The 27,934-nt window shown below is 39.4% G+C and overlaps 2 protein-coding genes across 11 annotated transcripts in view; one reads left to right on the top strand and one right to left on the bottom strand.

The window, feature by feature from the left end:
* Positions 1–1,654, top strand: part of PSPC1 (paraspeckle component 1) — a 63,265-nt gene extending 61,611 nt beyond the window's left edge. For 8 of the 10 annotated variants that reach the window (XR_011724181.1, XR_011724180.1, XR_011724185.1 and 5 more), the window contains one exon: positions 876–1,654. The gene's annotated coding sequence lies outside the window, so the exon portion shown is untranslated. Of the gene's footprint in view, positions 1–47 lie in introns of all 10 variants that reach the window. The other 2 variants (XR_011724183.1, XR_011724182.1) reach the window with 2 other exon arrangements.
* MPHOSPH8 (M-phase phosphoprotein 8) lies at positions 1,623–25,448 on the bottom strand. The gene is made up of 13 exons (XM_071735170.1): positions 25,113–25,448; positions 20,689–20,844; positions 18,996–19,838; positions 16,206–16,308; positions 14,316–14,441; positions 14,148–14,236; positions 12,870–13,010; positions 11,991–12,077; positions 11,478–11,632; positions 6,888–7,042; positions 5,374–5,501; positions 4,574–4,657; positions 1,623–3,734 (listed from the first exon to the last, which is right to left on the bottom strand). The coding sequence occupies exons 1-13, from the start codon at positions 25,371–25,373 to the stop codon at positions 3,693–3,695; spliced, it is 2,370 nt and encodes a 789-aa protein (XP_071591271.1). The 5' UTR covers positions 25,374–25,448; the 3' UTR covers positions 1,623–3,692.
* Positions 25,449–27,934: the final 2,486 nt, after the last annotated feature.

The following is a 27,934-nucleotide window of genomic DNA, read 5'->3' as shown; positions in this document are numbered from 1 at the left end:
GCCATGCAGCTGCTGCAACAGACCTAATGGGGTTTCTTGTCCCCCAGGGTAGGTGCACAGCACATGGCCAGGGAAAGTCTGTACAGGAACAGCTCTGGGGAGCAAGACTTCTTGGTCAGAAGGTGAGGGTTTGTGACACACCAAGATGTCACTACACAGGTGGTAAGAGTCCTCCAGCTCTGGTTAGAAACACCCCTGGTGCTGGAACATGCCCAACAATTGCAAAGGATCCCATTTTAGAGCAGTGATCTCCTTGTGTGTGGTAACAATGTTGTCATTTCCCATACACATTGGTTTGGATTTATGAAAGGCAGAGCTGTGCCCACCATCATTTTAAGAGTGACACAAACATGAGAGCAGCAACACCATGAAGGGTCTGGCCCTCTGCTCTGACTGCCAACAGAACTAAACACCTTCAAGCCATCTAAGAATTGTTACAGAAATTTTGGGAGGGGGTCTTCAGTTGTAGCTATGCTGTACAACAGTAGAGGCTTTGCCTTTGAACAGGACTGAGGCAGCTGTAAAAATTCAGGTTAAAAAAAGATTTCTTAAAAAAAAATAAAATCTCAGACATCTCAAGAATAGCAGCCAGGAGGACAGACCAGGCTGCAGATGGTTCTTCTTGATTCAAAGTTGTATTTCATGCTGTCTTTTGTCTGCTTTTAGTAACTTTTTTACTATCTTTTGTCTTTGTCTTTCATGCAAACATTTTAACATAGGTTCAGAATCTGAAAAATCTTTTCCCCACTGATGTGGGACAGAGAAAAGCTGAGGAGTATAAGTGTCAGGATTCAGTGATAAGCTTACACTGCATGCCTGTGCTGCACCAGCACCTTAGAAAGATGTGGCTGTTACAGTTCCCTTTTATTCTTCAGATTCCATTACAGCTCCACATGACAGACCTGTAGCAGAAGACCCTGTCTGATGCATTCCTCAGCTCCATCCTGCTGGACTGTCAAAAGGAGAAAATTTGACATGTTTTCCAGTTCTGTATGGGAAGGCAAAAGGTGGTTACAGAATGATAGAAGGCACAGATAGATGGAACATTTCAGGACAGCCCTCAGCCACCTCAAGCAGTTCTGTTTGGCGAGATAGAAACTGCACTCTGTGCTGTCACTCCCATACTGAAAGCTTTCTTCCACCCAGACTGATCAAAAACCATTTCAGTTTTGACAAACAGATACAGGAAGCAGAGGGGACCTGTGAGAAAGTCCCCTGTGCATCATCCCCCAGCTGTCAGTATCTGTGAAAGAAGCCAAGCACACAAGCACTGATGATGTGGCAGTGATCATGAACAATTCATTGCCACTGCAACTTACAGGAACTGCAGCTGCTCAGCCTCGCTGCCCCCAGAGCAGCAAGAAGAAACAGATCAAGTACTCGGAAGGTATTTCTGCACAGTACCTAGAGGAGGTTTGGGTTTTTTATTGTAGCTATTTTTTCTTCATCTTTTGTTCAACAAAACCTCTTAGCAACTGGTTAACGCCCATACAATAAAAACAGACTAAAAACAGACTAAAAAGGGACTTCAAACATATTTTCATATGCCTTTTATGCATCTTCAGTAGGGATTTTTAATTTATATCACCAACTAAAAGAGAAAGATGGCTGCAAAATTCACCTGTCAATAAAAGCATCATGAACTCAAATTTTATTCCCATGTCCTGTAAAACTCCTCCCTCTTTCCCAAATGCCTGAAGGAAAAAAAAACAAACCAACCAAACCCTGACCAAAACAAACCCCCAGAATCAACAGCTTTTGACACCAACTCTTGGAGCATTACTAGACATTTTAGGTCAGACTGTACAACAGTTCCTAAATATCATCTATATTATATGGACATTTGTTCAAAAAACTTTTATCCCCATCTTAAACAACTCTAACATTTACCACTGATGTGCTATACAGAGCTTAACACACACACAGATGACCCTGTTCAGTAAGCCTACAGTGCAGGAGTAACTGAGGAGGGGGCAGCCAGGTCTGTAAAACTCACTCCAGCATAAGGAAACACAGATGCAGCAGCTACACCAAGTACCAGGTGCTGGCAGTGACAAACCTGATTCTCAGCCACTGCTTTTCACTCAGCTCAGGTGTTCACACTGCAAAATGAGGTATCTGACATATTTCACAGAGGTGGAGGTACCAGGTCTGTTCAAAACCCAGACCTGTTAACATCTCATTAGTTGTCTGCAAAAAGAGAGGCAACTATTCTAAATCAAACCAGAACTGAGTACTGTGGGTAAATGCTGCTGTTCTAGTTTTACAAAGCTTAACATATCCCACAAAATTGAAACAGTTTGCTTTGTTACTTACTCATTTGGCATCTCCTAAATAGGTAAGCTCTAAACTTTAAAGAACCAAAAATTAAAAACTGGTTAATTTTACACAATATTAAAGAGTCACAGTTCTTAATAGGATACATCTGCACCATTTTGATGGCAAGCACTCTGAATACATTAAGAATTTAAACTTACCTACAATAGTTTTGCTAACAATATAGGCACATAGTGGTGTGTAAACTACACGTGGTAACCAGAGCTGCAAAGGCACAATCTGGATTTTTTCTTGGGTGTTTTTTGTTTGGTTTTGTTTTTTTTTTTCCACTTTTCAAGATGTTGGTAAATTTAAAAAGAAAAATATTTTATTTTCCATGCAGAAGTGTTAAATTTGTATTTCATAGCACAGGACCACTCCAGAACCACTGTCATCTGATAAAATGGGTCATGTAAATAAATAATAATAATAAAAAAAGATAGCAGCTCTTTGCACTGAGGAACTGAATTTCTGAATGAAAGGACAACACATGTTCTCAGTTATCACATTGAGAACATCTGAAATCCTCTTTTTATCTACATAAAGCTTTGCCTGCATATTTAAGCCAGTTAGAAAAGTTTTCTGGTTTGGTATTTTCATCCTGTATTTGTTTTCCCATTTGTCACGTGACTAAAATCTCAGAAGTTGTCTGTAAAACTGTCAGTTTCATCTCTAACACAAAAGCAGTTTTAAAACACTGATATAACTGGGAAGCCAACTGTGATCCTGTATGAACTGAGCCTCTTCTGCTCTCTGCAGTCCCAACCATCTGTGTCCAGAGGGAATCACTCTAAGCTTAATTAACCGTGTTCTCACCTGGAGACAGGAGCAGGAATAGTTTCAAACCAGAACACAGCCCTCAGCAACTCAAAAGTTAAATCTAATGCAGTGACTCTGAAGTGTAATTTCAGCCCATGGCTCCAAGAATACAACAGTTCTGCATTTTACATAGAAATGATACAGTTAGAGCAAGTAGAAAATTTCAGTTTACAAATGGAAAAGATTTTTCTATTAAAAACCACATTTCCCCTATTTACCTTAAATAGTTCTTACATGAACCATTCCACACTGTGGAAAAGCTAAATATGCAGTCTGGACTCCACAAGTGAAACAGAAGTATGTGTATTGGCACAAATACTTACATCTGTACAAGGTAAAAAAAGCTGACAACCTCGTGCCACCAGCCCAGCATCCTCAACTGCTGTCCCAACACACACTTTCTAGGTGACTGTCAGTGAGTGGCAGCGAGATGGGAACTCGGTCACTAAGAATGTGGTGCCAAAAAGCTCCAAACTGCTTTGTCAGTCTCTTAACAGAGGAATCAGAAGTACATCCAGAAAAGTGTCAGTCCACACAACACGCTCACACCCGTGAGGTCACTGTAACTGCACTCGGTATGCACCTATCAGCAGCTTCACCTGTCAAAGCAAACAAAGGCTTCATGTAAAGATTTTTCACACATAACTACTGTGTTAGACACTACTTCTGAGATAAGCATGAGAAAAGGCACACAACTGCTACTAAGACAAAATATAGGAATTTATAATCTGTGCTTAACAAAACCTGTTTATAGTAACCCTTCTGAACTAGAAATGCCTTGCAAAAAACCTCAAGTGGGACACTACTACAGCATTACGTGATGATTAAACATAAGTTAGCCCCAAATCTAATCTATTAAAAAAAAAAAAAGGAACAATAAAACATAAGAAAGTATAAATTTTAAATCAGAAAATCTAGAAAATTGAATGGTGCATCTTCTAAGGATAAAAATAAATGCTACCAGAACAGGATCTGTTACTCATCTTGCAATATGTAGTGGGACTACTGCCCAAACCACCTGGAAAATACAACAGACTACACAGACTATTTAAAAGCAGACAGCTTATGCTAGTAACTACTTCCTAATTCTCCTAAACCCACATGCAAAAACAGCTGTACACCAAAAGTAACTGACATTCTGTGTACCTCATGGTGCTGAGAAAAAAAAATGTTTATCTCTAACATTACTTTATCCTGGTGCATGAATTATTACAACTGAAGCATAAAAACATTTAATTATGACAGAATTAACACCCTTGGCAATGTCCCTAAGTTCTGGCAATGTCACAGGATGGAACTGTAACTGATGGGAACTGGGATAAGAGACAGTGGGAAGTCTTTAGTTTTACAGCTAAATTCAACAAAGAAGCATTTAGACTATGGAAGAGTTATTGTACAACAAACCAACATACACATTAGTTTTGAGACCATTTTGTACCTTGGCAGTAGGAGCATCTGCCAACCGTATGAAAAGCTTGTTAAGGCCTGCAGTAGGGCTGAAGGAATAAATAAAGTGACTATCCTAAAAGGAAAAATAAAATGGACAAAGTTAATGACAGGATATGACTGAAAGCAATATGCAAGAAAACTAACAACAACATTTTAACTACACATCTTTTGAAATAAAGTTGTGTATATGGCAAAGAACTTTTGGTACAACCACAGAGAAAACAAGAGGACTTGAAGAAGTGTGCATACTGATGCATTTAAATTATTAGATTTTAAAAGATAATAAAAAATAGAAATTATTCATCACAAATAAGAGGCAGGTTGTTACAAGAAGACAGGGTAGCTGTATTTGAAGAACTAACTTGGGTCAAAAATTTGAGAGGCTCAAGGAATTTGAGAAATGAAACAGCTTTACATTTTGCTGCCTGCTGCCTGCTCAAACCCTCCATTCTGAAGTCATGAAGTCACAGAATGGCTGAGGCTGGAAAGGACCTGTGGTCATGTGGTCTAAAGCTCCTGCTCAAGCAGGGCCATGTAGATCACGATATCCAGCTCTATATTCCTAAATTTTAAGGCCTAAATTTTTATGGATTCTAACGTTCACAAGGTTTGTAGTTCTCTCCATAAAAAAAATCATTTAAAAAAAAAGTATCGCGCTACAATGATTAAAGTCATGCTTGATCAACAACACTCAAAATTCAGATTAAGGCACAGTATTTCACAGGTTATTCCATAAAGAGAATTTTATAAAACAGTTTTACAGTCAATCGGTTACATCAAAAGATTTACCAAAAATACAGGGAGTTGGAACTTGTCGTTTAGAACCACAGCTTGAACACTGCAGGGGCCGCAGAGCCGAGCAATGACTTCTTTGCCAAAGAAATTTGCATGGAAAATAAAGAGAAGAATTCCAGATCCTGAAAGGGAAGGCAATTCAGTCACATCAGTTTAAAATGAGGACACAACTGCATACACTGAGCATCTGAGGACAGTTATGTACAAATATATTTAAATGCTATATGATATACATTAAGCACCAACAAAGTATCAAAGTAAGATGCAGAAATACAATCTCAGCACAGAACACAACTGACTTAGTAACTAAGGTAGAATTATTTCTGCAGCCAGATGACCTGATTTTTTATTAGAAAGGAAAGTAAAATGCAAACAGCAATCCTCAGTATGATTCATCTCTGTGGTTTTAGGTTTAACTGAAGAGAGCTACAGAATTTAACCTGGTTTTAGATGTCCAGTCTCTTGGTAGGGACAACTGAGCCAAATCAATTCTAGATATTTATAAACAACACTGGAAGTCAATGAGCAACAATCTTCAATACAAACAAATGCCTCTTAATACATAAGCTTATATAAGGCTCCTTAATTTTATAAAGGATGCCTATGAACTGGAAGAACTGGAAGATTTATGTTACAACTTTTAACCAGAAATGTGGACAGACATGTCCACTTCCCATCTCATTAATGTATTATTTCAAGAGAAATCAGGATCAGTAGGTATTTCCCTGATGTGCTCAAAAGGTGAATAAAAATGACTCAGCTAAACCAAGCATCAGATATTAGTATCTGGATTCCCAAAAGAATTACTGAAAGAATCCTGAAACATTCCCAAGCACCTTGGGAGTTTGATTTCTAGCTTTTTCAGGGTCTATGGGCAAAGAAAGTCAATTGCTGCTGGTTTCTTTTTGTAGTGTTTCTAGACTGCTGTGACAGTACTCCAAGACTCCAGAGCATTAGGTGCTATCTACAAAACAAGACAGAATCACAGAACAGTTTTAATTGGAAAAGACCTCAAAGATCATCAAGCCCAACCATTAACACCACCAAGTTCATCACTAAATCATGACCCAAAGCACCACATCTACAAGTCTTTTAAATACTTCAGGGATGGTGACTCCACCACTTCCCTGGGCAGCTTGTTCCAGGGCCTGGTAACTCTTTTACTGAAAGAAATCTTTCCTAATATCCCTGGCACAACTTGAGGTCATTTCCTCTCATACTTTCTTAGATTAAGATTTTTTCAAAATTATTATTTCTAAGGTAAAACATTCCTTTCCTATAAAACCTGTCACTTTGCTAATGCAATCCTCACAAATTTCACCTAACCCACAAACGGATGAAATTGTGAATGTGGCAGTAAAATCTCTAAAAAAGATACACGTACTGCCCACACACACAATGCACCAAAACACTGCTGCTCTCCCTATATACTACATGATCAGAGCTACCTTTAAGTATTCTACCTTGTTTTAAACAAACAAAGGAAAACACCATCACAAGGCCCCTACCTTCTGGCACATGTTGTGGTGGTTTGTAGTTGAACTCTGTAGAGAAGTCCGGGCCCTCGCAGAGCCGATGGCACGCGATGGGGAAGACCGACTCCAGCAAAGCAAGGCGAGCTTCAAAATAATCCCTGATGGTGTCTTCTGCAACTCTTGAGAGCCTAGAAGACCAAACAAGGGAGGCCTGTACTTCTCACAGTAAAATTACATTATCAGGCAGACTTCATGAGAGCCAGATTCCAGATTATCTTTCTGGATTCCCATTTTTCAGGAGTGAATGTCTTCATCACGAGTATTTAAGATGAACCTCAAGTCCCATTACTTTCTTAAAAAAGTATTTTCTTTGTGACCTGTTTGTGAAATTCATCTGTCAGGTCCACAAAAATAAAAATCTGAGACAAACGCACTGCAGTAGGTTAAAAAAATATTCCAACCAGTCACTGTGTTCAAGGCTCTTTATGTAGAAAGTTTTCCCTGAAACATCAGTATGTACCTAGCAGGTAAACAAAGAGGCAACAACTTCCCCACTGCAGCTGGTTTATCAACCTGACTGCAAGTGCAATGTAAAAGTAAGTCAGTCACTGAATAATTCTACTAGTAATACTACTAAAAAATGGCATTTCACAATTAACTCTATGAAAATGCAGTGAAAAAGAAGCAGCACTACCACTAATTAAGCCAAACTGGGCTTTTTTGTTTGTGTTTTGTTCTGATTTTGGGGCCAGGAGGTGTCATTTAAGTGAGGAGCTTAACCTCAGAAGAGAGACCACAGTAACCAAAAGTATTTGGCACTTTTACAAGCAGGTCACTAAGAAATCTTCCTCAGAAAGTCATTTTGACACAGATGAGTTTTAAATGCTGTTGCAAGGCAAGGATTGTAACTCGCTCAGATTTATAGCTCCCTGAGCTATTATTCAGAGTACACTTCCCTCCATGCTCACTGAGATTACCATCTCCAGAATCTAAAACTTAATTACTTGATCAGAATTAAGCTACAAAAATTTCCACATCAAAGCAAGCCTAGAAACCCATCTAGCACAGTTTCCAGATGTTGACAGAGCTGAATTAAACATAGGAAATTAAACCTTGTCTTTTTTTGGTACACTGTCCTAGTTCCCAGCAATCTGATTTAGAGGCATCCAAAACTAGAGACTGCAGCCAAATTGCACCTCTCCCTAGATTTACTTAATCCCTTCTAAAATCCCATGCATCTGTGACAACAGCAGCTGGGAATGATGAGATCCGTAATTCAGTTTTTCTGTTCAAAAATGTAACTGTTTCAACCCTAATACTGAATCACTTAACTGGATGCCTGTGGAACCCATCCCATGGTTTTGAGGGTTATTTTGTTTTGGTTATGTTGGGTTTTTTGTTGTTTTGGTTTGGGTTTTGAGGTTTTTTTGGTTGGTTGTTTTTTCTATGCGGTTTTTTTGGGTGTTTTTTGTTTTTTGTTCTGGTTATATTGTATATTTTTGACCTTTTAATCTTTCCCAAGGCAACAGGTATCACCCTTGGTCTGTCCTCACAGAAGCTGCTTTGTACCTCTCATCATCTTTTCTCTTTTTGCTTCATCTGTTTCTGAAACAAAGTACCTGCAATAGCACTTGCTATTTAAGGCACTGGGACACCATGGAGTTAAATTTTATTTTCAGGCCCACTACTACAGTATTATCTTCCTTTTAAGAAGCACTGGACTGGTATTTTCAGGTCATGAGTCCAGAAGCTTCCTCAATTGGCAAGAGTTGTGTTACTCCCTGTGTAAGTCACACTTTGCATTTACCAATTCTTCATTTCAACTGCCATTTCTCTGGCAAGATTACATGTTCAAGATCTTCCAAAACTCATTGTTCAGATTAGCCAAAACTCAAGATGGCAGATTTTAAATAGGAAACAGACTGGAAAAAGACATCAAATAGTTACTGACTGGCAAAATTCTAATACACTGAACACCAGGTACTAGATCACCATTATCTACATGCTTGCTATTGCCTTCAAAACCTTAACTCATAAGTCATGATTTCCTTCCCTGGGGATGGAACAGTGTACTCCATTAATCCACTTCAGCTCCCCATCCACTTTAACAAGTTTTTTATGTTTGAAAAAATATTAGTAGTTTTTATGCTTTTTGTACTTCTGTCATTTAATCTGCCATGAAGAAAACATTCCTTATTGCTTCTATCTGCTCAGGACAGAAGTTATATGCAGTGATACACAATATGTGAGAGACAAACTTTACAGCACATTCATAACACTGGCATCACAAAACTTTCCTCTCAGTATCAACCTGGATCTCAACAAATTTTAGTTCAGCAAAAATTCAGTGGCACAAAGTCTAGTTGGAAGAGAGTCACTACTGTTGAACCCCCAAGGTCAATCCTGGGTCCAGTTCTATGTTTAACACCTTCATTAATGACTTCTGTGACAGGACAGAGAGTACTCTCAGCAAGTTTGCAGATAATTTGAAACTGGGAGGAGGGGTTGATATGCCAAAGGGTGGTTCTGCCATCCAGTGGGACCATGACAGGCTGGAGAAATGGGCCAAGAGGAACTCATGAAGTTCAACAAAACAGAAGTGTGAAGTCCTGCACCTGGGAAGGAACAATGCCAGGCACAAGGACATTCTGGGAGTCACCCAGCTGGAAAGCTGCTTGGCAGAAAAGGACCTTGTGGACATCAGGCTGAATGTAAGCCAGCAATGTGCCCCTGCAGCACAGGCAGCCAGTGGTACCTAGAGCTGCATTAGGCAAAATATTGCCAGCAAATAGAGAGGATCCTTCAAAGGAGAGGATCCTTCACCTCCACTCATTGCTGGTGAGGCCACACCTGAAGTACTATGTCCAGGCTCCCCACTACATGAGAGACTTGTGAAAGGAATGGCCACAAAAATGATGATAGCACTGGTACATCTCCCCTGTGAGGAAAGGCTGAGAGAGCTGGGACTGTTCAGCCTGGAGAAAAGGGGGCTCAGGGGGATCTTACAGCTGTACATATGTATCAACAAATACCTGAAGTGAGCTCTTTTCAGTGGTGCCTCATGACTGGACAGGCAGCATGGGGACAAACTGAAATTTGTGGGTTTCTCTATGAACATCAGGAAACACATTTTTACTGAGAGGGTGATGGAGAACTGGCAGAGGTTGCTCACAGGGGTTAGGAGGTCTCCATCCTTAGAGATATTAAAAAAAACATCTGGACACAGGGCTCTAGGTGAACCTGCTTGAGCAGAAGAGTTGGACCAGATGAGATATAGAGGTCCCTTCCAACCACAGCCATTCTATGTTGCTGTGATTTTGTAATTTCATAACTGAGGTCCTTTAGAATTCACAGGCAAATGGAACCTTGCTCTGGAAATGTGTTTTACTGGTCTGCACCAAAATATTTTTTACTTAACATTTCACTATTCTGATGTACTACAGATTTCACAAGAACTACCTAACCTCCAGTGATCATCACTGCAATAAGCATATGGGAATGTATGGATCTTACTTTTTAGACTTGCAATGCTTAGACTTAGTATTTAGTAAGGTTCTAAAGGAAAACACTAAGAACTATTTAAAAAAGAGTAAGAACATGGGGAGTACTACAGCACATAAAAGCACAGTACATACAAGTACTCCAGCACAGACCATTACAAGGCAGTTTCTGTCAAGGTAAATTTAGGATGTTAGCTGATGGGAAACAGAAGAGATCAGAGACAGAAAGCAGCTGGGGCTTTTTAAACACTAAACTAGAAGACAGTGAATTTTGACTACAAACTACTTGATAAATAGTCTTATATTAGATAGATAAATCATTAGGATAAAAACATCATAAAACAACAAAAAGATCTTGCACTGAGACAATACTATGTATTCATGGCAAAATCTCACCAGCTGCAGAAGCTCTGAGACTTTCCTTGAGTCTTCTCCAAGTTTAGAGATTGTTGGTTATGATTTCCTGCCCTGAGATGTTAACTCTCACTGTACTTCCAAACTGACACTGGAAGAGTTTGCTCCTTCTCTTTATGTTTGTCTCCACTTAGCATCTGGACTCATCAGCTCAGTATATTTTTACATGACCACATGACATGATCACTTGGCACACCACATACACTGCACTGCTCTTCAGTCATGCTGCTGTGCAATTAAGATTTTATTTCCACCATTTACTGGCATGAAAGATTTACCCCTGCCACTCTCAGCTCACAGCTGACACTTTAGGGTCCTAACTATGTGCACAGACTTCACAGAGGTTTGGTTTTTTGGTGTTTATTTTTTTTAGTGGTTTTCAGCAAGGTATTTTATTTAGCATGCTCTAGATTTTATATTAAACTGTCCAGTGTTTCCCCAACTGCTGTATTTGTAGTTTAAGGAATCTTTCACTTCTAGTCATTCCCTTTTCCTCCTTGCCATCTTTTTACTCAGTTCTTAAGCATCTGCTTCTTTGGTTAGCTCACATCACTTTCACTTCACACGAGTTATTAGTTAGCTTTCTGCACAAAGCAGATCAGTTTTATTTCCTGAAATCTCCCCTGCTTCCTCTTGATTTAAATCAAATTATGACACGCCCAGCATTAGAAACTTTACCAGAACAAGATTCAAAGTGCAGTTTACTCACGTTTCCAAATGACTCTTGAGCTGCTCATACACCAGGACATTGTTACACAGCTTAGCAAAGGACAGGGCACTGTTCTGATGCTTTGACAGAATGTTACAGTCTGCTCCACTTTCAATCATAAGCCGCACGATGTCAGAATTCCCTCTTTTACAGGCCTGGGCAGAGTCAGGAGAGGGAAGAACAGGCAACAACAGTGACAAATCTCTCACAAGAAGAGGATTATGAACCACATTTAGCACTGTGTGTTTGGGGCATCTGTATTTATTGTTGCTTGGGGCATCTGTATTTATTGTTTAGATATAACAGTACATTTAAAAAAGGGATTAAAACACTGCCTAGAATAGCAGTATTTATATTATATATATATATATATATATATATAAAATAGCAGTATTTATATTTCAAATAGTTCATGTTCTCTAATTAAAAAGCTTTTACATTTTTTATTTTTATTTTATTAGTTTACCAGAAGTATTTACTATTAAAGCATGTCTGTACAAACATTCACTTTACCTTCATTAAAGCAGTCTCACCACTGCTCTGCTGCATGTTCACATATGCTCCAGCTTCCAGAAGAATAGCTACTGTTGTTAGAAAATTCTGAAAAAAAGCCACAACACCACCACAAGACAAGTAAGTATAAAATATTTTGGTTTTGTTTCAGAATATAAAGGGACATTTATTTAAAATCTATCAGTAAAATCCACAGCATAAGGCATGATACAATTAACAATGTTCTCTCCCTGGCTAATAAAGAGCAATTGAGACTGAGCCAAGTACACAGGAATGAGTATCTACAGCACTTAGTATTTTTCTAAATCTTACCATAAGTGAACACCATAGCAAGAAAACTATGTTGGCATTAATCAAAAAGTGGAATCAAGCTCCCTTTTGGCTTTGTACTTACTGTACAGGAGAAAACCCATGAAACAACTTGAACAAAAGAGAGCACCCATGAAACATGCTCAAATTTACTAGTTTAGCAGGTCTTAGTTTGGAAAGAACTTGCCACTATTTCCAACTCTCAAACAGTAAACCCTACTTAATCAGAAATTTGCTCTCAAAGTGTCCCAACTTTGGGTCCTGTGTAGCCAGAGATTTTAACAAGTAATTCTAACACAAGAACTTCAGCCCCCATGACAGACAAATTGACAGATATCCTTTTCCTTCACTTTCCCTCTGGACTGCCCAATGACAGGGTAGGGTATGATTTGTGATCAGAATTTATCTACACTACAGTAACCAGAGCTGCTGAAATGGTGCAGTTAAGGTCACTCTGCAATATCCTGCTAACTACTTTTTAGACATCATCCAAGGCAAAAAAATTGTGTGCCAGTTTTTAACATAAGCAAAAAAGCCAAGAGCCACAAACAGGACAATAACTAAGCCAACCTTTTCAGCTGCATGTATCAATGCAGTTGTTCCATTTTTCTGTCTACCATTAACTTTAGCTCCTTTCCTGATTAGGACCCGGAGAAGGTCATCGTGCCCACCAGCAGCAGCAAGCATCACTAGGGTCATTCCACTTGAGTCCTGCAACAAGAATCATTGCCATTAAAATAAATAAACAAATAAGTAATATAATCAAATATTTTAAGATAAATCACAGCCGTAACACAAAGATTGCAAGTGCATCAACAGCTTTCACAACGATTCCCCTCGCAGCAGAGGAATTCACACATACATGGCTGCCAGATACCAACAAACTATCACCTCCCACTTCTCTGGTTGACAGACCTCACACTCCAAACTCCACAATCCACAGAAGGCAAAACATTCCCAGAACCAGAACAAGGAGGAAAACCAGAATGAGCGAGTAAGAAGGGGAGCAATGTATCTGATGGTGGGGAAGGCAGCCAACCACTGCAGAAGGAAATCACCAGCCACTGGAGGAAAACCACAATGGCTCAAGTCAGCTGCTACCACAACTCTGCTTTTGGGTTTTATCAGAGTGTAAGTATGAAGAGACTTCTGTGAGGGGACAGTCTCCTCACCCATTTGTGCATTTTCCAACAGACACTATAATTCAAAGAACAGATGCTCTTCTCAGTAGTTCATTTGGCAACTGTTCTACTACACCACAGAAGTTTTAGCATGATGTGCAGTTCTTGATATGCCACATGATACAACTAACAGAAGATCAGTGAAAATATTGGTATCAGAGATCTGAATCCTCAAAAAGGGAATTATAGTACTATTTAGCAGCAAAATAGATCTTTGAAAGAAAAAAAAGTAGTAAGACCACAGCTGAGGAACTAGCAGAAAAAAAATCATTCAGAGAGCGAAGTAGTCTCAGTCTGTCAAAATGAACACTCAGGGTGATTGTGCATGTACATACATTTTACATGGTTTAGCCACTTGGCCACTTTTATACCATATAAAGTTCTAAATTTAATAAGTTAAAAACAATGGAAAATCTGCTAAAAATCCATCTACTGGAATGCTTCTATCAAACGTTCTTCTACCAAATTTACTTTATTTGGAAGAAATAGATAGAAAGCACTGAAGCCTCAAATTCTGTACTACCCTCTCCCATTTCAGGCTTTTTTTTCCCCAAGGTGAGGAAGAAATCCGCTACTAGCAAGAGAGGAAAACTTTTCCAAAAAGTCCAAATTTGTACTTTTCCTTGCATCCCCTCCCTCTCCAATGCTTGTATTACCAAAAAATTACCTCTTGATCCAGATTATATTCCTCGTTTGAAGAAAGTGCCATCTTTACTGTCATATAATCTCCACTTTTAACAGCATCCCTCAGAAGAGCTACAAAAAAAATTCATTGCAGTTACAGGGTATTTAAATGCCAGCCAAGAAACATCCCTTCCTCCCAGCAACTACTTACTACTTGATATTGGTTCTGTTGACACATGATTCTCATCTTCCCCATCAAGATGCTTCTGGAAGTCTTCTAGTGTCAGCCACTCTAACTGCATGTCCATACCCAAACTCAAGACTTGTTGCTTGCCATCTATAATGTTTGAGATTTTATGGAAGAAAAAACATAAAATAAGTAGTAAGTAACTTATGCAGCTTAAACATACTACTACTTTCCATTCAAACAGATTCTGGAAGTCAGCAGGGAATGATTCCAAACAATGAAGGCTATGCTCCAAGCAGATATGAAATGCTTATACTTGAAACAAACTATTTATTTGTTGTAAATAATTTGCCTGAAGTAATAAGAGATGGTGAACACTGTTACAGTAATAGCAGAAACACACTGGAAAGTTTCAAAAGAAAACAATTTCAACCCCATGGGGAGACAAGAAATGGAGCACTAAAAGCAGCACTATAAGATGCAGGCAGGAATGGAGAAAGTATTAACTGCCTGTGCTCATCTTTTCCCTTCATGTATTTCTACTGCTCACCAGAGCTCTCCATTTGACATACATCCACTATTTCTTGATCACCTTCTGCAGCACTGTAAGTCCATGTGTCTGTTTCATCTTTGTTCCTTCGTTCCTTGTACACTTTGCTGCCTTTTGATTTTAATTCTTCTATGAATTTATATTCTAGTGAAGATTCTTCTCTTTTGCAGTTAAGAATATTCCTTTTTTTCTTCTGAAGCTACATTAAATAAGTCAAATGTACTTTTGATGTCTTTAAAGCCTAGAATGTTAAGACAGTTACCAAGAGTGACCACTTCAGCCACTAAAGACTATTACATAAAAAAGTTTAAGTGAGCGACCAACCAAAGTCCATTTAGAAAAGGTCTGTTCTCTTTCTGCAAGTTAATAATTGCTGAAGTGCAGAAGCAAGCTTAACAATGCAAGCCAAAAATCAGGGAGAATTATTTCACCTCCAGCTACTACCCTGCCAAGTCTGAATTCTGACTGCTTTCAACATGGTACCATCCTCTTTTTAAGAAACATGAGAAAGGTTAGAATCATACATAAATTACCACTTTGAAAATATGGTTCAATATCTGTGATGAACAGATAAAGGACCCGTGTTGTATAAGGAGCATTAATTAATAATTCTGTTTGTTACTATCTATACTACTTTTAGTGAAAGATGTTTCTCCAGCAATAGCCACTTGAAGCATCACAGCCCCTCTCATATCATCAAAGATGAAGTTGTCTAATTTTCCTCAGTTCATCTTCAGATCAGTGGGGGCATTTACTCAAAATAAAATCATCCAGAATTTTACTGAGATCAAGAGTGGTAACATTACTCCATCATACTATTAAGAACAGAAATAAAACCTAGACAATTTTTTCCATGTACCAAATCATCCAGTTCTGGTGGTATTTTTAAGAGCTGTATCATGAAACACATTGTGATGCCTAAAGCAAGAGGCAGGAAGTCTGCCTGATGGGAACTTCTACTGATTTTTCTAAACACAGGAAGTGTGCATTCATAGTATCATCAGAACAGTTCTAGAAATGCTCACTAGTTGGATGATATCCTCTAACAAAAGTTTACTGTCACATGCCACACAATCATAGTTGATGGTATTAAATGAAAAGGGCAAAATCATGACTTGTGTACAAAAACATTAGAGATTTCTGTATGCCTCCAGGCCTCACACATGAGAATACACAGACCATACTCATGAAGCATGTATTAACAAAGCCATTAAATAGCACTTTTGCTTCCTAAAATCAAAGCAAACACTCTTGTTACTGATATGTACTAAAAACTATACAGTATCTGCTCTTGTAGAAATAAGAGGAGAATGACCTCTTAAGAAGGGTCTTTCTCTTCTCTCTTTTAAGCAGTTAGCACTTACTTTTAGGGCCCTTCTGTTCTCTTCTGCTCTTTTCTTCTTTTTCAGACTCTCCTTTTGGGGATTTTTCTTTCGTTTCAGCTTTCTTTACTTCTTTCTCCTGATACTGAGAAGAAAGATCAAATTCAAGTGGCACAGGAAAAATGTAAAATGAACTCCTTTCAAAACCTCAACAATAAAATGTATTTTTAAATAATACTGCTGAAACATGCATATAATAGGCTTGTGGACATCCCTAAGAAAATAATTAAGAAGTGAGATGGGAGTTAAGGCTGTGAAGGCTTCCTCTACAAGAAAGGTATGATTTCCAACATAAAAAAACCTGTAACTCAGATTTTTACTGCACCCCAGCCACGCAAGGTGCTTGTTATGACATGAGGTGCAGGTATGTCAACACTAGTATTTTGAAGGGATTTTAAAAATCACAATTTTAAATTGTTTTCCAAATACTGAACCCACATATAAATATTACTAAGTATTTATCACCTTTGAAGCACCATATTCAAAGCGGGTATGACAGCACTGACTTGAACCTTAGCTGAAAAAACTTAACACTTGTATCCAGAAGGTTCAATGTTTTCCAATTTACAAGTGTAGAATGTTACAGCAACACTAGATTTAAAGACATTTTAAAGACATTCAGAAAAATTCACTCAGCCCCACTACATATAGACAGAAGACCAAGTTTAGCAATATCCAGCATCATAGAAGGACTTTATGGTAGATCCAGATACATAACTAAATTCACCAGAATAGAATTCAACTGCCTCCACCAAAGGTTGCCTTTTTCCTCCTTTAATCCTCTCTCTCCATTCAGCCAGAACATTCTAAGCAGATGAGTAGGTAGGACAAGGCTCCTTGGCATGGCTTTCCATCAGCCCCTGACACTAACCAGGTATATGGAATAGCACTGGCTTTCTGAAAAACTGTCCCAAAAGACGACCCTACAAGAACTACATAACAAACTGGTCATTAAATGCTACCATTTCTTTGACATAGGAAAAACTAAAATTAAAATAGATTAATTTGGTGTATCACAGAGTGTTAGCAGAGCTAAGACATTTCATTGCCTTTCTCACCCTATACCTCACCCACACAAAACCTCATATTTTGATCACTGATGTGATTAACTAGTAGCACAGACAGCTGTTAAACCCAGCAGATGCCCAGTACTCAGGAGGTGACACATAACTTACTAAAAGGATGACCAGATATTTGCTACACAGAGAGGCTTTCAAAACCAGCAGCCCTGAATTCTATTCCAGATTTCCAATACTGATCAGATGCACAATGCACAGAGCACATTTATTTATGGAAGTAAATCCAATTGAAAGAATGGTTCAGCATGCAAACTGACCCCAAACAGAGAATACTGCATTATAAACTGACCTGACAGTGTTCTCTGATCAGAGCAACATAAGGGAAAACAAGTAGCTGAAATAGGTAATAATTTATTTTAAAAGAATAATCTGCTTGGGCCAACAATTTAGTGAAACCAAAAAGCCTCCAGAACTTTCCATCAAACCCATCCATATAGTAAGCCCAATAGACTCTGGCTCTGAAGAATAACTAACCAGCTAAAGGAAACATTGCTTAAGCCCTCTAGACTAAACAAAGCAGAGAGCAGAATGTCTTCCTTGCTTCCTCAGTACCTTGGAGCATGACCTTCCACAGAGCATGACCTTGAGAAAGGCATGCAGACAGCCTGAGTGTGCTGGCTTATCACTCATAAGCAACCAACTTTCAGCTGCTGTTGATTTCTTCATGTTTCAGGTGAACACTACTGGTAAATAAAACAGAATTCAAAAGATTTATATCTGACTACAGCTGAACCTACAGAAAAACTTGCTGCCACAGAATTACCACCACAGAAGAAGCTGGATGTAACCCAGTATCATGGTGTTGAGCTGCAATCCTGTTCAACACACACAAAGGTTTCTCTGGGCAAAGTTTTATGAGTTGCAAATTGTAACAGAACAGTATGAAGCAGCTGAAAGAAATTATATTCTCAGAAACATTAGAGAAATAGTATAGTTTGGTTGTTGGTTCTTTTTTCCATTTTTTTCTTCCATCTTTACCATCCTGCTTTTCTTAAAAATTACTGTATTAAAGAAAAATCAATATTCCAGTAATTCTTTATCTCCTTTCTTAGCAGAGATACAGCATTTTTAATTAATAGGAAACCATATCATGAAACTAAGCATTTTCTCTAAGCACCCCAGGAATTTTAGTAAGACAAGCCAACTGCACAATTATCTGGGAGACTTAGGTGGAGAAGCAATGTCAGCATCCCCGTTCCCAGGTAGGCTCTAAAGTATGTGAGATAAAAAAGAGAGTGGCTGACTTTTCAGAGAGATCAAGTACATGTTTTAGCTGAAAAGTGCACTTCATTGTGCAGTTTTGGACAGACAGTTGCTCAAGACTGAATATCTTACTACAGAAGCAGAAAAAAAGAAGTCAGAATAAGACAGCTGTTGAAGGTTGGAGGAATCAAGTTAAACATGACAGCATGCTTTGGAGGAACAACAAATTTCATACTAATTATATATAACAAACAGGAGAAATTCATACTCTCACATTAAGGACACTTCTCTCCTAAGATGCTCCCTCTTTTACAGGGTTCAGAATACAGAATTTTTTCAGCCTGCCTTATATATTGTGCAGTGGGCCTTTCTTTAGCTTTACCTAGATCATTAACTTTGCCATTGTAATGGCAGCCTTTTGAGATATCTGTACCCAAAAAATGTTTGACTTGGTACCCAGGCCCCATCCCAATGCCTTAACATTGCTTACCTCCCCTGCTGAATCAGTAGGCTTGTGCTCTTTTTCATCAGCACTCAATTTCAAACCCTTCTGCACTGGTGAAGGAGCAGACGACACTTTCTCCAACTCATTCTGTACCATTTTTACATTTTCTTGACCTTTTTGCTTTTTCTGCAAGCTTTGTTTCTCTAAAAAGGTATCTTCAGTTTCCACTTTTCTACCTTCTTCTTTACAGTCTTCAGCTTTCTGACTTTTTTTCTTCTTTCTTTTAACCTTAGCATCAATACTATCATCTTCATTACTTGCAGATCCATCAAGATGCCTATCAGCAATGGACTCTCTTTCAGCAAATTCTTCTTCCAATCGCTCTTCCCCACTTGATACTCTTTGATTCTCATATTTATTTTCAGAATTTAAATCTAAATTTTCATTATCAGTTGCTTGAGAAAATACATCATCTAAACCACTTGATTCTGAGTCAATCTGAACATCTCCATGCTTCTCCTTCCGTGATTTTTTGTCTTCCTTAGATTTTATTTTTAAATCTTTAACTTCTCCCTTCTTTTTCTTGATTTCTTTAGTATCTTCTTTCCTTTGCTTCTTTGGGTCCCTTGAATCCTCCTTGGTTTCAGAATTCCTTTTTTTTGCTTTTGAATCCAAAACCAAAGTATCTGAGGAATTCTCAAATTCTGTTCTGGGTTTTTCTTTGAGTTTTGCAGACTTAGACTTCTTCTTCTTTGGATCATCTGGACTTTTATCCTCTACATCTTTTGACTTTTTTTTCTTCTTCTTTGGTGAAACATCATCTTTTGTTTCACTTTGCCAGTCACTGTCTGAGTCTGCTTCAAATACATCATCATTTAGAGATAGGTTCTAAAAGGTGAGAAAAAAAGGAAACTCTATTACTTAAAATTGTATCACTTTGGTGTAAACTATACAAAAATGGTAGCAGTGGTTACTTGGGAAACGTAAATTTTTAAACACTTTGATTTTTTTAATCCATCCCTCACCAAACTAAAATTTGTAAATACAATTCTAGCTTACTTACCTACATTATGTTACTTACTGCTTAGATGAAAAACAATACATAAACAAGTAAACCAATCCATCAAGTTCCAGATCAGAACCAAATCTGAACTCTTTTACAACAAAACTATCTGATTTTGTAAGATTTACCTACAGATTTTGAAGAAGCAGGGTACCAGTTTTCAAACAAGATTCTTATGCTTAATTTTCATACTGAGCACTTAAAAACAAAGTCATATAATGCTTTCTTGCCATTAACTTTTCTGTATTCCTATCTTACCAAATTTAATGGTTAACATGTTAAAATTCATCAATCTGCTACCCAAACCAAGAGAGTGAACCGAGCTGTCAGTGAAGATAGGCACAAGACAATATCCATCTGGATGGTGACAGGGTGTTGTTTATTGTCAAAATCCAACTAAAGTCACCATACACCACTGATATAACCCCATTAAAAAGTGATATAAAGTTTAGATGGATTTAGAGTCCGCAAGTAAACTTTTTCTTTAAAAAAATCCCTTAAACAGAGAGAAGCAACACTATTCAGTTTCACATGAAACCAAACATATTTAAATTGAAAAGATTACTGAAGTCTTCTTCATTCCATATCCCAAATGTCTTCCCTTCTCCCTTCTCTCACTAGCAGAGCCTAGACAGGGCATGTCTTTAGTGTAACATACTGGAAGGTGAAACACACCTGTATGTCCTTTTTAACAGGTTTAGGCTTATTATCCAAAATTTTCTTTCTGAATTCGAGCAGCACTTCTTTGCAGTCTTCCAAATGAACCTCTGGTTCCCAGGTATCATCATCAGAGGAATATCCTTTCCACCGTACTTTGTAGAGAATTTTACCCTGTAAGGAAAAACCACATTTAATACAACACAGCACAGTATTGCCTCATCTACTCAATTCCTGGTTATCTCAGTGTATATTTCATTTTGTGCATACAGAAACAAATATAAAGGGAGTGCAACCCAACATTGACATACAAGTTCCCAGAATTATTCCTGTCTGCATCACATACTCAACTAAGTAGGATGTAAAATCTTTCAGTAGTTGGAGTGTGTTTATAAAAAATATTTGCAATATCTAAAATTTGTTCAGAACCATAGCTATAATGTACAAATCATAGTTTTCCAGTCACTTTACTGAAATGGATTTTCTGAGTTACAGAACCTTTTTGTTAACATTTTACTATTTCTTCTAAAGAAATTTCAAGCTCAAGTTGCTTCTCTACACTGAAGAAGTTGATGTAGAACTTGAAGATCTATAATGAATGCATTAACACCATTGACCTAGTTTTATACTGGAATTTATAACTTGTTAGATTTGTAACCATTGCCACTTTTGATCAACTGAAATACCAACAACCAGGAAAAAAAACCAAAACACCAATGAGATTAAGTTAAACCTAGGCAAGAACTGCATGTGTGCATCTCAATGGAGTCAGTTACAAAAATTTTTGTAAAAATTTACAGAAGAAACCAATTGTTTCAATAGTACTTAACTACACCATAGGATGAAAGTGCACCTTTTAGTGTCTATCTTGTTTTTCACTAGATCAGAAAGCCTTTTTCTGTTAAAAAAACAAACAAAACCTTTATCAAAGCAAATTATCTCTCACCTTTTTCCTAAATATATTAAGTAGTCCAAATCCTTGTGTTTCTCAAGATGGACTCCTTTCCTTGCTGAGAGGAAGCTTATTAGCTTTGACTCCACATGCCAATATAGCCAGACAAGTGGCAAACTCAGGGCCTCCTGCACTAAGCTAAACTGAAAGCAGAGACATGTCCTATGAGACCAGTGTGGTCACCTTTATTGATTAAACCTGTAGTTTCTTTAAATAGATGTATGACAAAAGTCAGCACTAAACTTCAGAAAATCCACTGTCAATATACAAAAGTTAAAAATGAATGCCAGGCAATACAAACATTCCTGAACTTCTTAAATCATTAAAAAAAAAAAAAAAGACAAAAACAGTATTAGCAAACATACTAAGAAAAGCACCTTTGGAGAGGTAAAGTAGTAAGTACCTCTTTCTTTCAAAAAACGATTGATAATGCTCTAAAAGAACCTATACTGGAACCTATATATAAGTAAACAGCCTATATTCAGGTGCATTGGTGTAATATGTCTCTTATAATTTAGCTTAATAATACACTCTTGATTCCCAAATTAATTTTCAAAATCATGTCATCTTTCCTTCTTCTACTGGGGTTATTCACTAATTAAGCCACAAGTATCCTTCTTATTACAGTCACAGAATAACCTAGGTTATAAGGGGCCTCCATAGCTAAAAAGTGAAATGCAGGACAAACCAGACCAGGCTGCTCAGAAATATGTCCACTGAAGTTGGATCTATCCAGATTTCCCTGTGTTCCAGCTTTAGTCCATTGCTTCTCTCATCCTTTCATTGTGCACCTCTGAGAAGGATTTGACCCTGTGCTCTCTACACACTCCCATTAAGGAGACACAGATATAACCTATACAACCTATAACCTGTATAACCTATACCCTGCCATAAGAAGAGAAGATTCAGAGGTGAACAAACCTAGCTGTCAGTCTCCTGTGCTCCAGCTCCCTGAACTGTCTTCATAATCCTTCACTCCAATATGTCCATGTCTCTTCCATCCTGGGGTGCTCAGTACTCCACATGCATCTCAGCAGTGCTGAGAAGAGAGGAAGAAACATCTCCTACAATCTCCTGGCTACACTCTTGGATATTGTCGGCATTTCTTCCTGGAAGAACTGCTGACTGACTCATTTTCCACTTACTTGTCTGTAGGGATTCTCAGCTCCTTTCCACAAAAACTGCCTTGCTAGCCAACTGGCCTCTCACCTGTCTGGTGCTACAGAGTTATCCATTTCAGATGCAGAACTTCAGTCAGCTGCACAGTTAGTTACACCCTTGTAATGGTGCAAAACAAGTAGTAAGTCTTTTTTTAATTGAGAAAACTGGATAAAATAAGTCTACTGCAAATATAAGACTATGTGGCTGCTGAATGGTTCTATATCCAGTACACAGGTAGTGAAACAATAATGCAGCTTAAGTGAAGACAGGAAATTAATCATCACACTAAAGGTACACACACAGCCTTATACTCACCTGCCAACATTACTTTATTCAACATCGCTCTTTCTTCTGTATCATCTACCAATAAAAGAACACTTCCAAGCATTTTAATACTGCTCTAGCTTCTACAAGAACTAGTGATGAGCTATAAACAAATCCTATGGAAAGGGGTATCACCAGGTCACTAAAGAGCAGTTAAGGCTACCTGCCTGTGGAATGTCACAATTTGCCTTGGAGCCCGTTCTTTCAGAATTCTAGTGCAGTACGAAAGGCTTTCTAGATACACTGAGAGGATCTTCTATTGCTTATTCTCTTAAGTAGGGCATGTCAATGTTTCACTTATGTGCAGGTCTAACTCCCCAGCCCCAACCCATCTAATCCCAGGAGTGCTGTCTCTGTCATGCTATCACTCCTACCAGCTTCAGCTACACCAGAGCTGCAAATAAGAAGAGCTGCTCTGTGTGGTGCTTTCCACTCTCCCACTGCTGCAGGGACACTGACACACGAGGCTGTGCTGGACAGTGGCCCACTCAGTGTATCTGCTTGGACTTTGTATCAGACTTGGGAAGCTGCAAGCTGTGAACCACGTCTAAAGCAGACCACGGAAAATATACACCACTGAATACAACACTGATTTTTTCTGCCACTTTGGAAGCTAGGACTGGGTTTGAGTGTCTGAGCATCTGTCTTGGTCTCTATTGCTAAAGCACAGGAGCATGGCCCTCACTTAAGAGCAACAGAAAGGTGACCCGATGCAACTGGAAAAAGCACAACCAACACATGCACAGAGAAAAGCTAACTGCAGGGACCCAGCCTGGAAATCTCACGTGCATAGAGCTCAGAACCTGCTGCAGAATGGGCTGCTTGAAGGAGGAAGAGGATGACAGAAAGAGGGAGTATAGGCCACCAGCAGATGCCACTAATATTTTGAAGAATATTCACTGTACTCACTGTATTCTGGTACTCTGTGTACTTGTGTGGAATGGTATGACTCCCCCTCCACAACATTCTTAAGTCACCAAGATATTCAAATTTAATCAATGATCACAAATATTTAAGAAATTCTTGACGGTTCTCTGACCTAAGGCTTCCAAAACCCTTCTGTTTAACACTAAACAGACAGAATTCTATATTGTAATGTACCTGAATAAAGCATAAAGTCAATAAAATAAAATAATCATTTTCAAACACAAAAAACACAAACAAAACAAACAAAACCACAAAAATGTATTTTCTTATATCTGATGTTTAGAAAATTTTAGAACTTCCAACTACTCGAGGCTGCTTTCAGCAAAAGAAAGTGTGATTATTTCTGTCTACAGATCACTACAGCTAGTTATTTAAATGGAAGAAAACCCTCTAAGTAAATCTTCACATGCTTTATAAGCCAGGAAACAGTCTCACTAAAACCACCTTGAAAACAGCTCCAGGTTATCCATCAGAAATCCTGCCCATTTCTGCACTCAAGCACTTTACATCAAAACACTTCTGCAGTTCAGCCACCACAGCAGAGTAGTTTAACAATGCAAACAAAAAAAAACCTTAGTAAAGATACTACACGTTTAGTCTTCAGTCAGATCTGTAAGATGCAAAAAGCCTGCCTGAAAAATACACACAACGCGCTTTAAATTACAATTACAACGGGATCATTATTTTTGCACGGTTCTTGCCCAGGTATAAAAGAATCGTGCGGGAAAATCTGCCTGAGCAGCAGCCTGTGCCCATACTGCCTGCACGCACAGAATTCCAGCGAGGGAAGAGCAGAGGCGGCCAAGCAAGCGCCCTGCGGCCCGGCGCGCAGCCAGCGCGTGGGTAACAACCGCTCCGGGCGGCTCCCGGGCAGCTCCTCAGGGAGCAGCCGAAATCCGACCCCCGCGCAGCCGCCAACCCAGTGAGGGGCGGCCGAGCCGCCGTCCAGCCCCACCACCGCCCGGCACGGCCGCCTCCCGGAGGGGCCCTGCCGCAGCCCCACCGCCCGGGGGCCGTGCCGCAGCCCCAGCAGAGCGGCCGGGGCGCCAGGCTGACAGCGGCGGCGCCGCGCACTCACCCCCTCGGTCTTCACGTCGAGGATCTTCTCCACCTCGAACACATCTTCCTCCTCCTCCTCTTCCTCGCTCTCGCCGCCGCCGGCCTCCCCGCCGGCTACTGCAGCCTTGTCCGCAGCTTTGCCAGTTCCACCGCCCTCGGCCTCCCCGTCCTTCTCATCCTTCTCCGCTACGGCGGCGGCCGCCGTCTCCTCCTCTTCCTCCGCCCCCTCCCGCTTGGCCGCCGCCGCCTCAGCCCCTCTCCCGGCCGCCGCCGCCGCCATTTTGAGCCGAATTTCAAACGACAACGCTGGAAAGCGGCTGCGACATCCACGGCCGGGCGGGAGGGGGCGAGGCGGCAGCCGCAGCCAATCAGCGCCCCGCTAGCCCGTGACGCAAGGGGCGGGGTCCCCAGCCCGGAGGCCTCAATGCCCTCGGCAGCCGGCGGGAGGCAGCGGCTGCGGGGCTGTCCCCTGAAGGCGGAGCCTCAGCTCGGCCTGGGGAGGGCTCCTCTGCAGGGCGGGAGCGGGGTGTTCGGAAGCGTCCGGCAGCCTGCTGGTACTGGCCGTCGTGGTTCTTGTCATTGCGGCCGCCGGGAGCTCCGGTCCTGTCAGCTGTCCTCGAGTGCGTGACCGATCCCCGCTCAGCCCCGTGTGGGGTTTCGCTGCCTGGCGCAGCATCCCGGAGCTCCGGAGGAGGTTACGGGTGACTGGAGGCCTCCAGGGAAACGTTCAGGGCCCGTTGACCCGGTGCCCGTTGACCCGGTGAGTCTGGTCCAAAGAGTGCGCTGAGCGTGCCGTATGCCGGCACAGGAGCGTTGTGTGTCCCCAGCTGGGGGAGGTTTAGGGGAAACGCACAGGAAAGATGCACACGGACCCCCCCGGACGAGGTCCTGCTGGGGAACGGCGTTGCTCCCTGGGAAAAGGAAACCCTGTAGATTTCACAGAATTTACATGTTAAAATCCTCACCTGTAGGGTAGCACAGCTTTTCTTATGTAACATGCAGGAGATAAAAAGACAAACTTGTAAGAAATATAAATCACGCCCTATTTGACTATTTAATTGCTTTTCCTAGAGCCAGAGAGTTAGTATGTTGTATCCCAGAAACGATTTCTTAAAGAATACACCCCATTCACATGAAACTGGCTTCAGTGTGAATGTGTACTCAGTTCTCTACATACCTGTATGGGATGTATTGTTAGAACAGTGAAAACACCAAACTATAGTTAAATTCTTTCTGTATAGTTGTATATTTTATAAAGAAATTAAAAATAAAGAATGCAGTTAAAGAAAAAATACTCCTTTTATTCATCTTTTTGACAGCATTTACTTTCTAAGGTAAATCTAGAAATGTAGCCATTAGCAGATTTAGAAACTACTTTATCATTGTGTACATTGAGGAGACTTGCTGATTTTTCAGAAACATATCTAGCTCTTTTCAAATAGACAGTGTAGTACAAATCTTTACAAATTCATAATAATTACTAAAGAGAGGCAGTGTTAGTACACACATGAAAATAAGGATTCAAAGCCCCTTAAAACAGAAGGACCTCACGATATCCCTCTCAGCAGCCTCGTCTACAAGATGTATCCACTCTATTCTTGGCAGCCGTTTGCTTAAATTGTCATGAAAGAAATCCCAGAATTTTCTGTATTAACCTCTTACAGCACTTCTCTTGTTACTGCTGGGGAGCATTCTCCCTTTGTAACACATTTCCTATGCTGGCTGAGGAATGTCTGGTTTCCCAGTGGCTTCAGTGGCTGGACAAACATGCATCGAGTACGTCCTGTATGCACTGGATCCCATCTCAGCACAATTGTACTGTGTCTCTAACTACGTTTTCTCAGATCACAAAGTACCAAAATGTGATTCTGTGCAGCTCCTTAATTTGGAAGTAATGTGTTCATTTAAACACCGGTAAAAAGCCCATTAAATTAAAATAAATACCTTTTAGTCTGGTTTCATTATGAGGTTTCAGTCCTTGTAGTCCAATATAAAGCTCAAAAGTCAGGGGTTTTTTGTCAGAATGGAATCAATACAAACAAAAAAGAGAAAGAATTCTGCGAGAAGACTCATTCCTTATAACAAAACAGAGCTCTATTTTGTGCTGATTGCATTTCAAGACATACTGAGCTCACTGTAGGAATTACAGAACCATCTGATTTATATTTTGATAGTTGATACCACACAACACTGATATTTTATGAAGATATTTATTAGTTCTTCATTTATCACATTCTTTATCTGTCAAAGCATCTCCTGCCATATTTAACTGAATTACTAACATTGTGCTTTCTTTACCATGCCATTAGAGAAATACACAAGACTTTAGGAGAAATCAAAACAAAGATATTATAAAAGTACTTTTATTATGTGCAATCAGCCAAAATTATTAATATAAAAATTGAAATGTTAAGGTTTTTTTTAACCGTTACAGGTAACTAAAATAGTACATATATGTAAAATCAAGACTTAGCAACTATAAGACTATTTCCATACCCTTACATCTGTGGGTATTAATCAGTAATACTCAATTTAAACTTTTTAATGTAAAACTGTAAGGAAAGTTATTAAAGAATTATGTGATTAAATATTTTAGGTAGAAAGATAATTAATGTTAGATAATCTTGATACTCAGTGTCTTCTTGGTGGCAGAATCCCAGTCCTTTCCAAGTTCAAGGTGATAGCAAAGAGATGGAAATTGCCTCTCAACTCTTCTTACCCACTCTACTCAAAACCCCAGTGAGCACCACTGTATGTAGAAATGAAGCTTGATTATAATAAAATCTTGAAAACCCACCAAAGGAGCAAGAAGAAAATAATTATTTGAAAGAGATAATTTTC

This window comes from Heliangelus exortis, chromosome 1 (assembly GCF_036169615.1).
Source record: "Heliangelus exortis chromosome 1, bHelExo1.hap1, whole genome shotgun sequence".
Taxonomy (NCBI): Eukaryota; Metazoa; Chordata; class Aves; order Apodiformes; family Trochilidae; genus Heliangelus; species Heliangelus exortis.
This window is presented reverse-complemented; position numbering and strand designations above follow the sequence as displayed.

Bases quoted from the DNA above. Each gene is read 5' to 3' on its own strand.
- MPHOSPH8 (XM_071735170.1), bottom strand. From the start codon at position 25,373: ATGGCGGCGGCGGCGGCCGGGAGAGGGGCTGAGGCGGCGGCGGCCAAG. The intron at 19,839-20,688 runs GTGTGTTTCACC...CTCACCTTTTAG, and splicing joins CTGTTAAAAAGGACATACAG to AACCTATCTCTAAATGATGA. The intron at 12,078-12,869 runs GTTGGCTTAGTT...GCTTTTTTTCAG, and splicing joins TGATACATGCAGCTGAAAAG to AATTTTCTAACAACAGTAGC.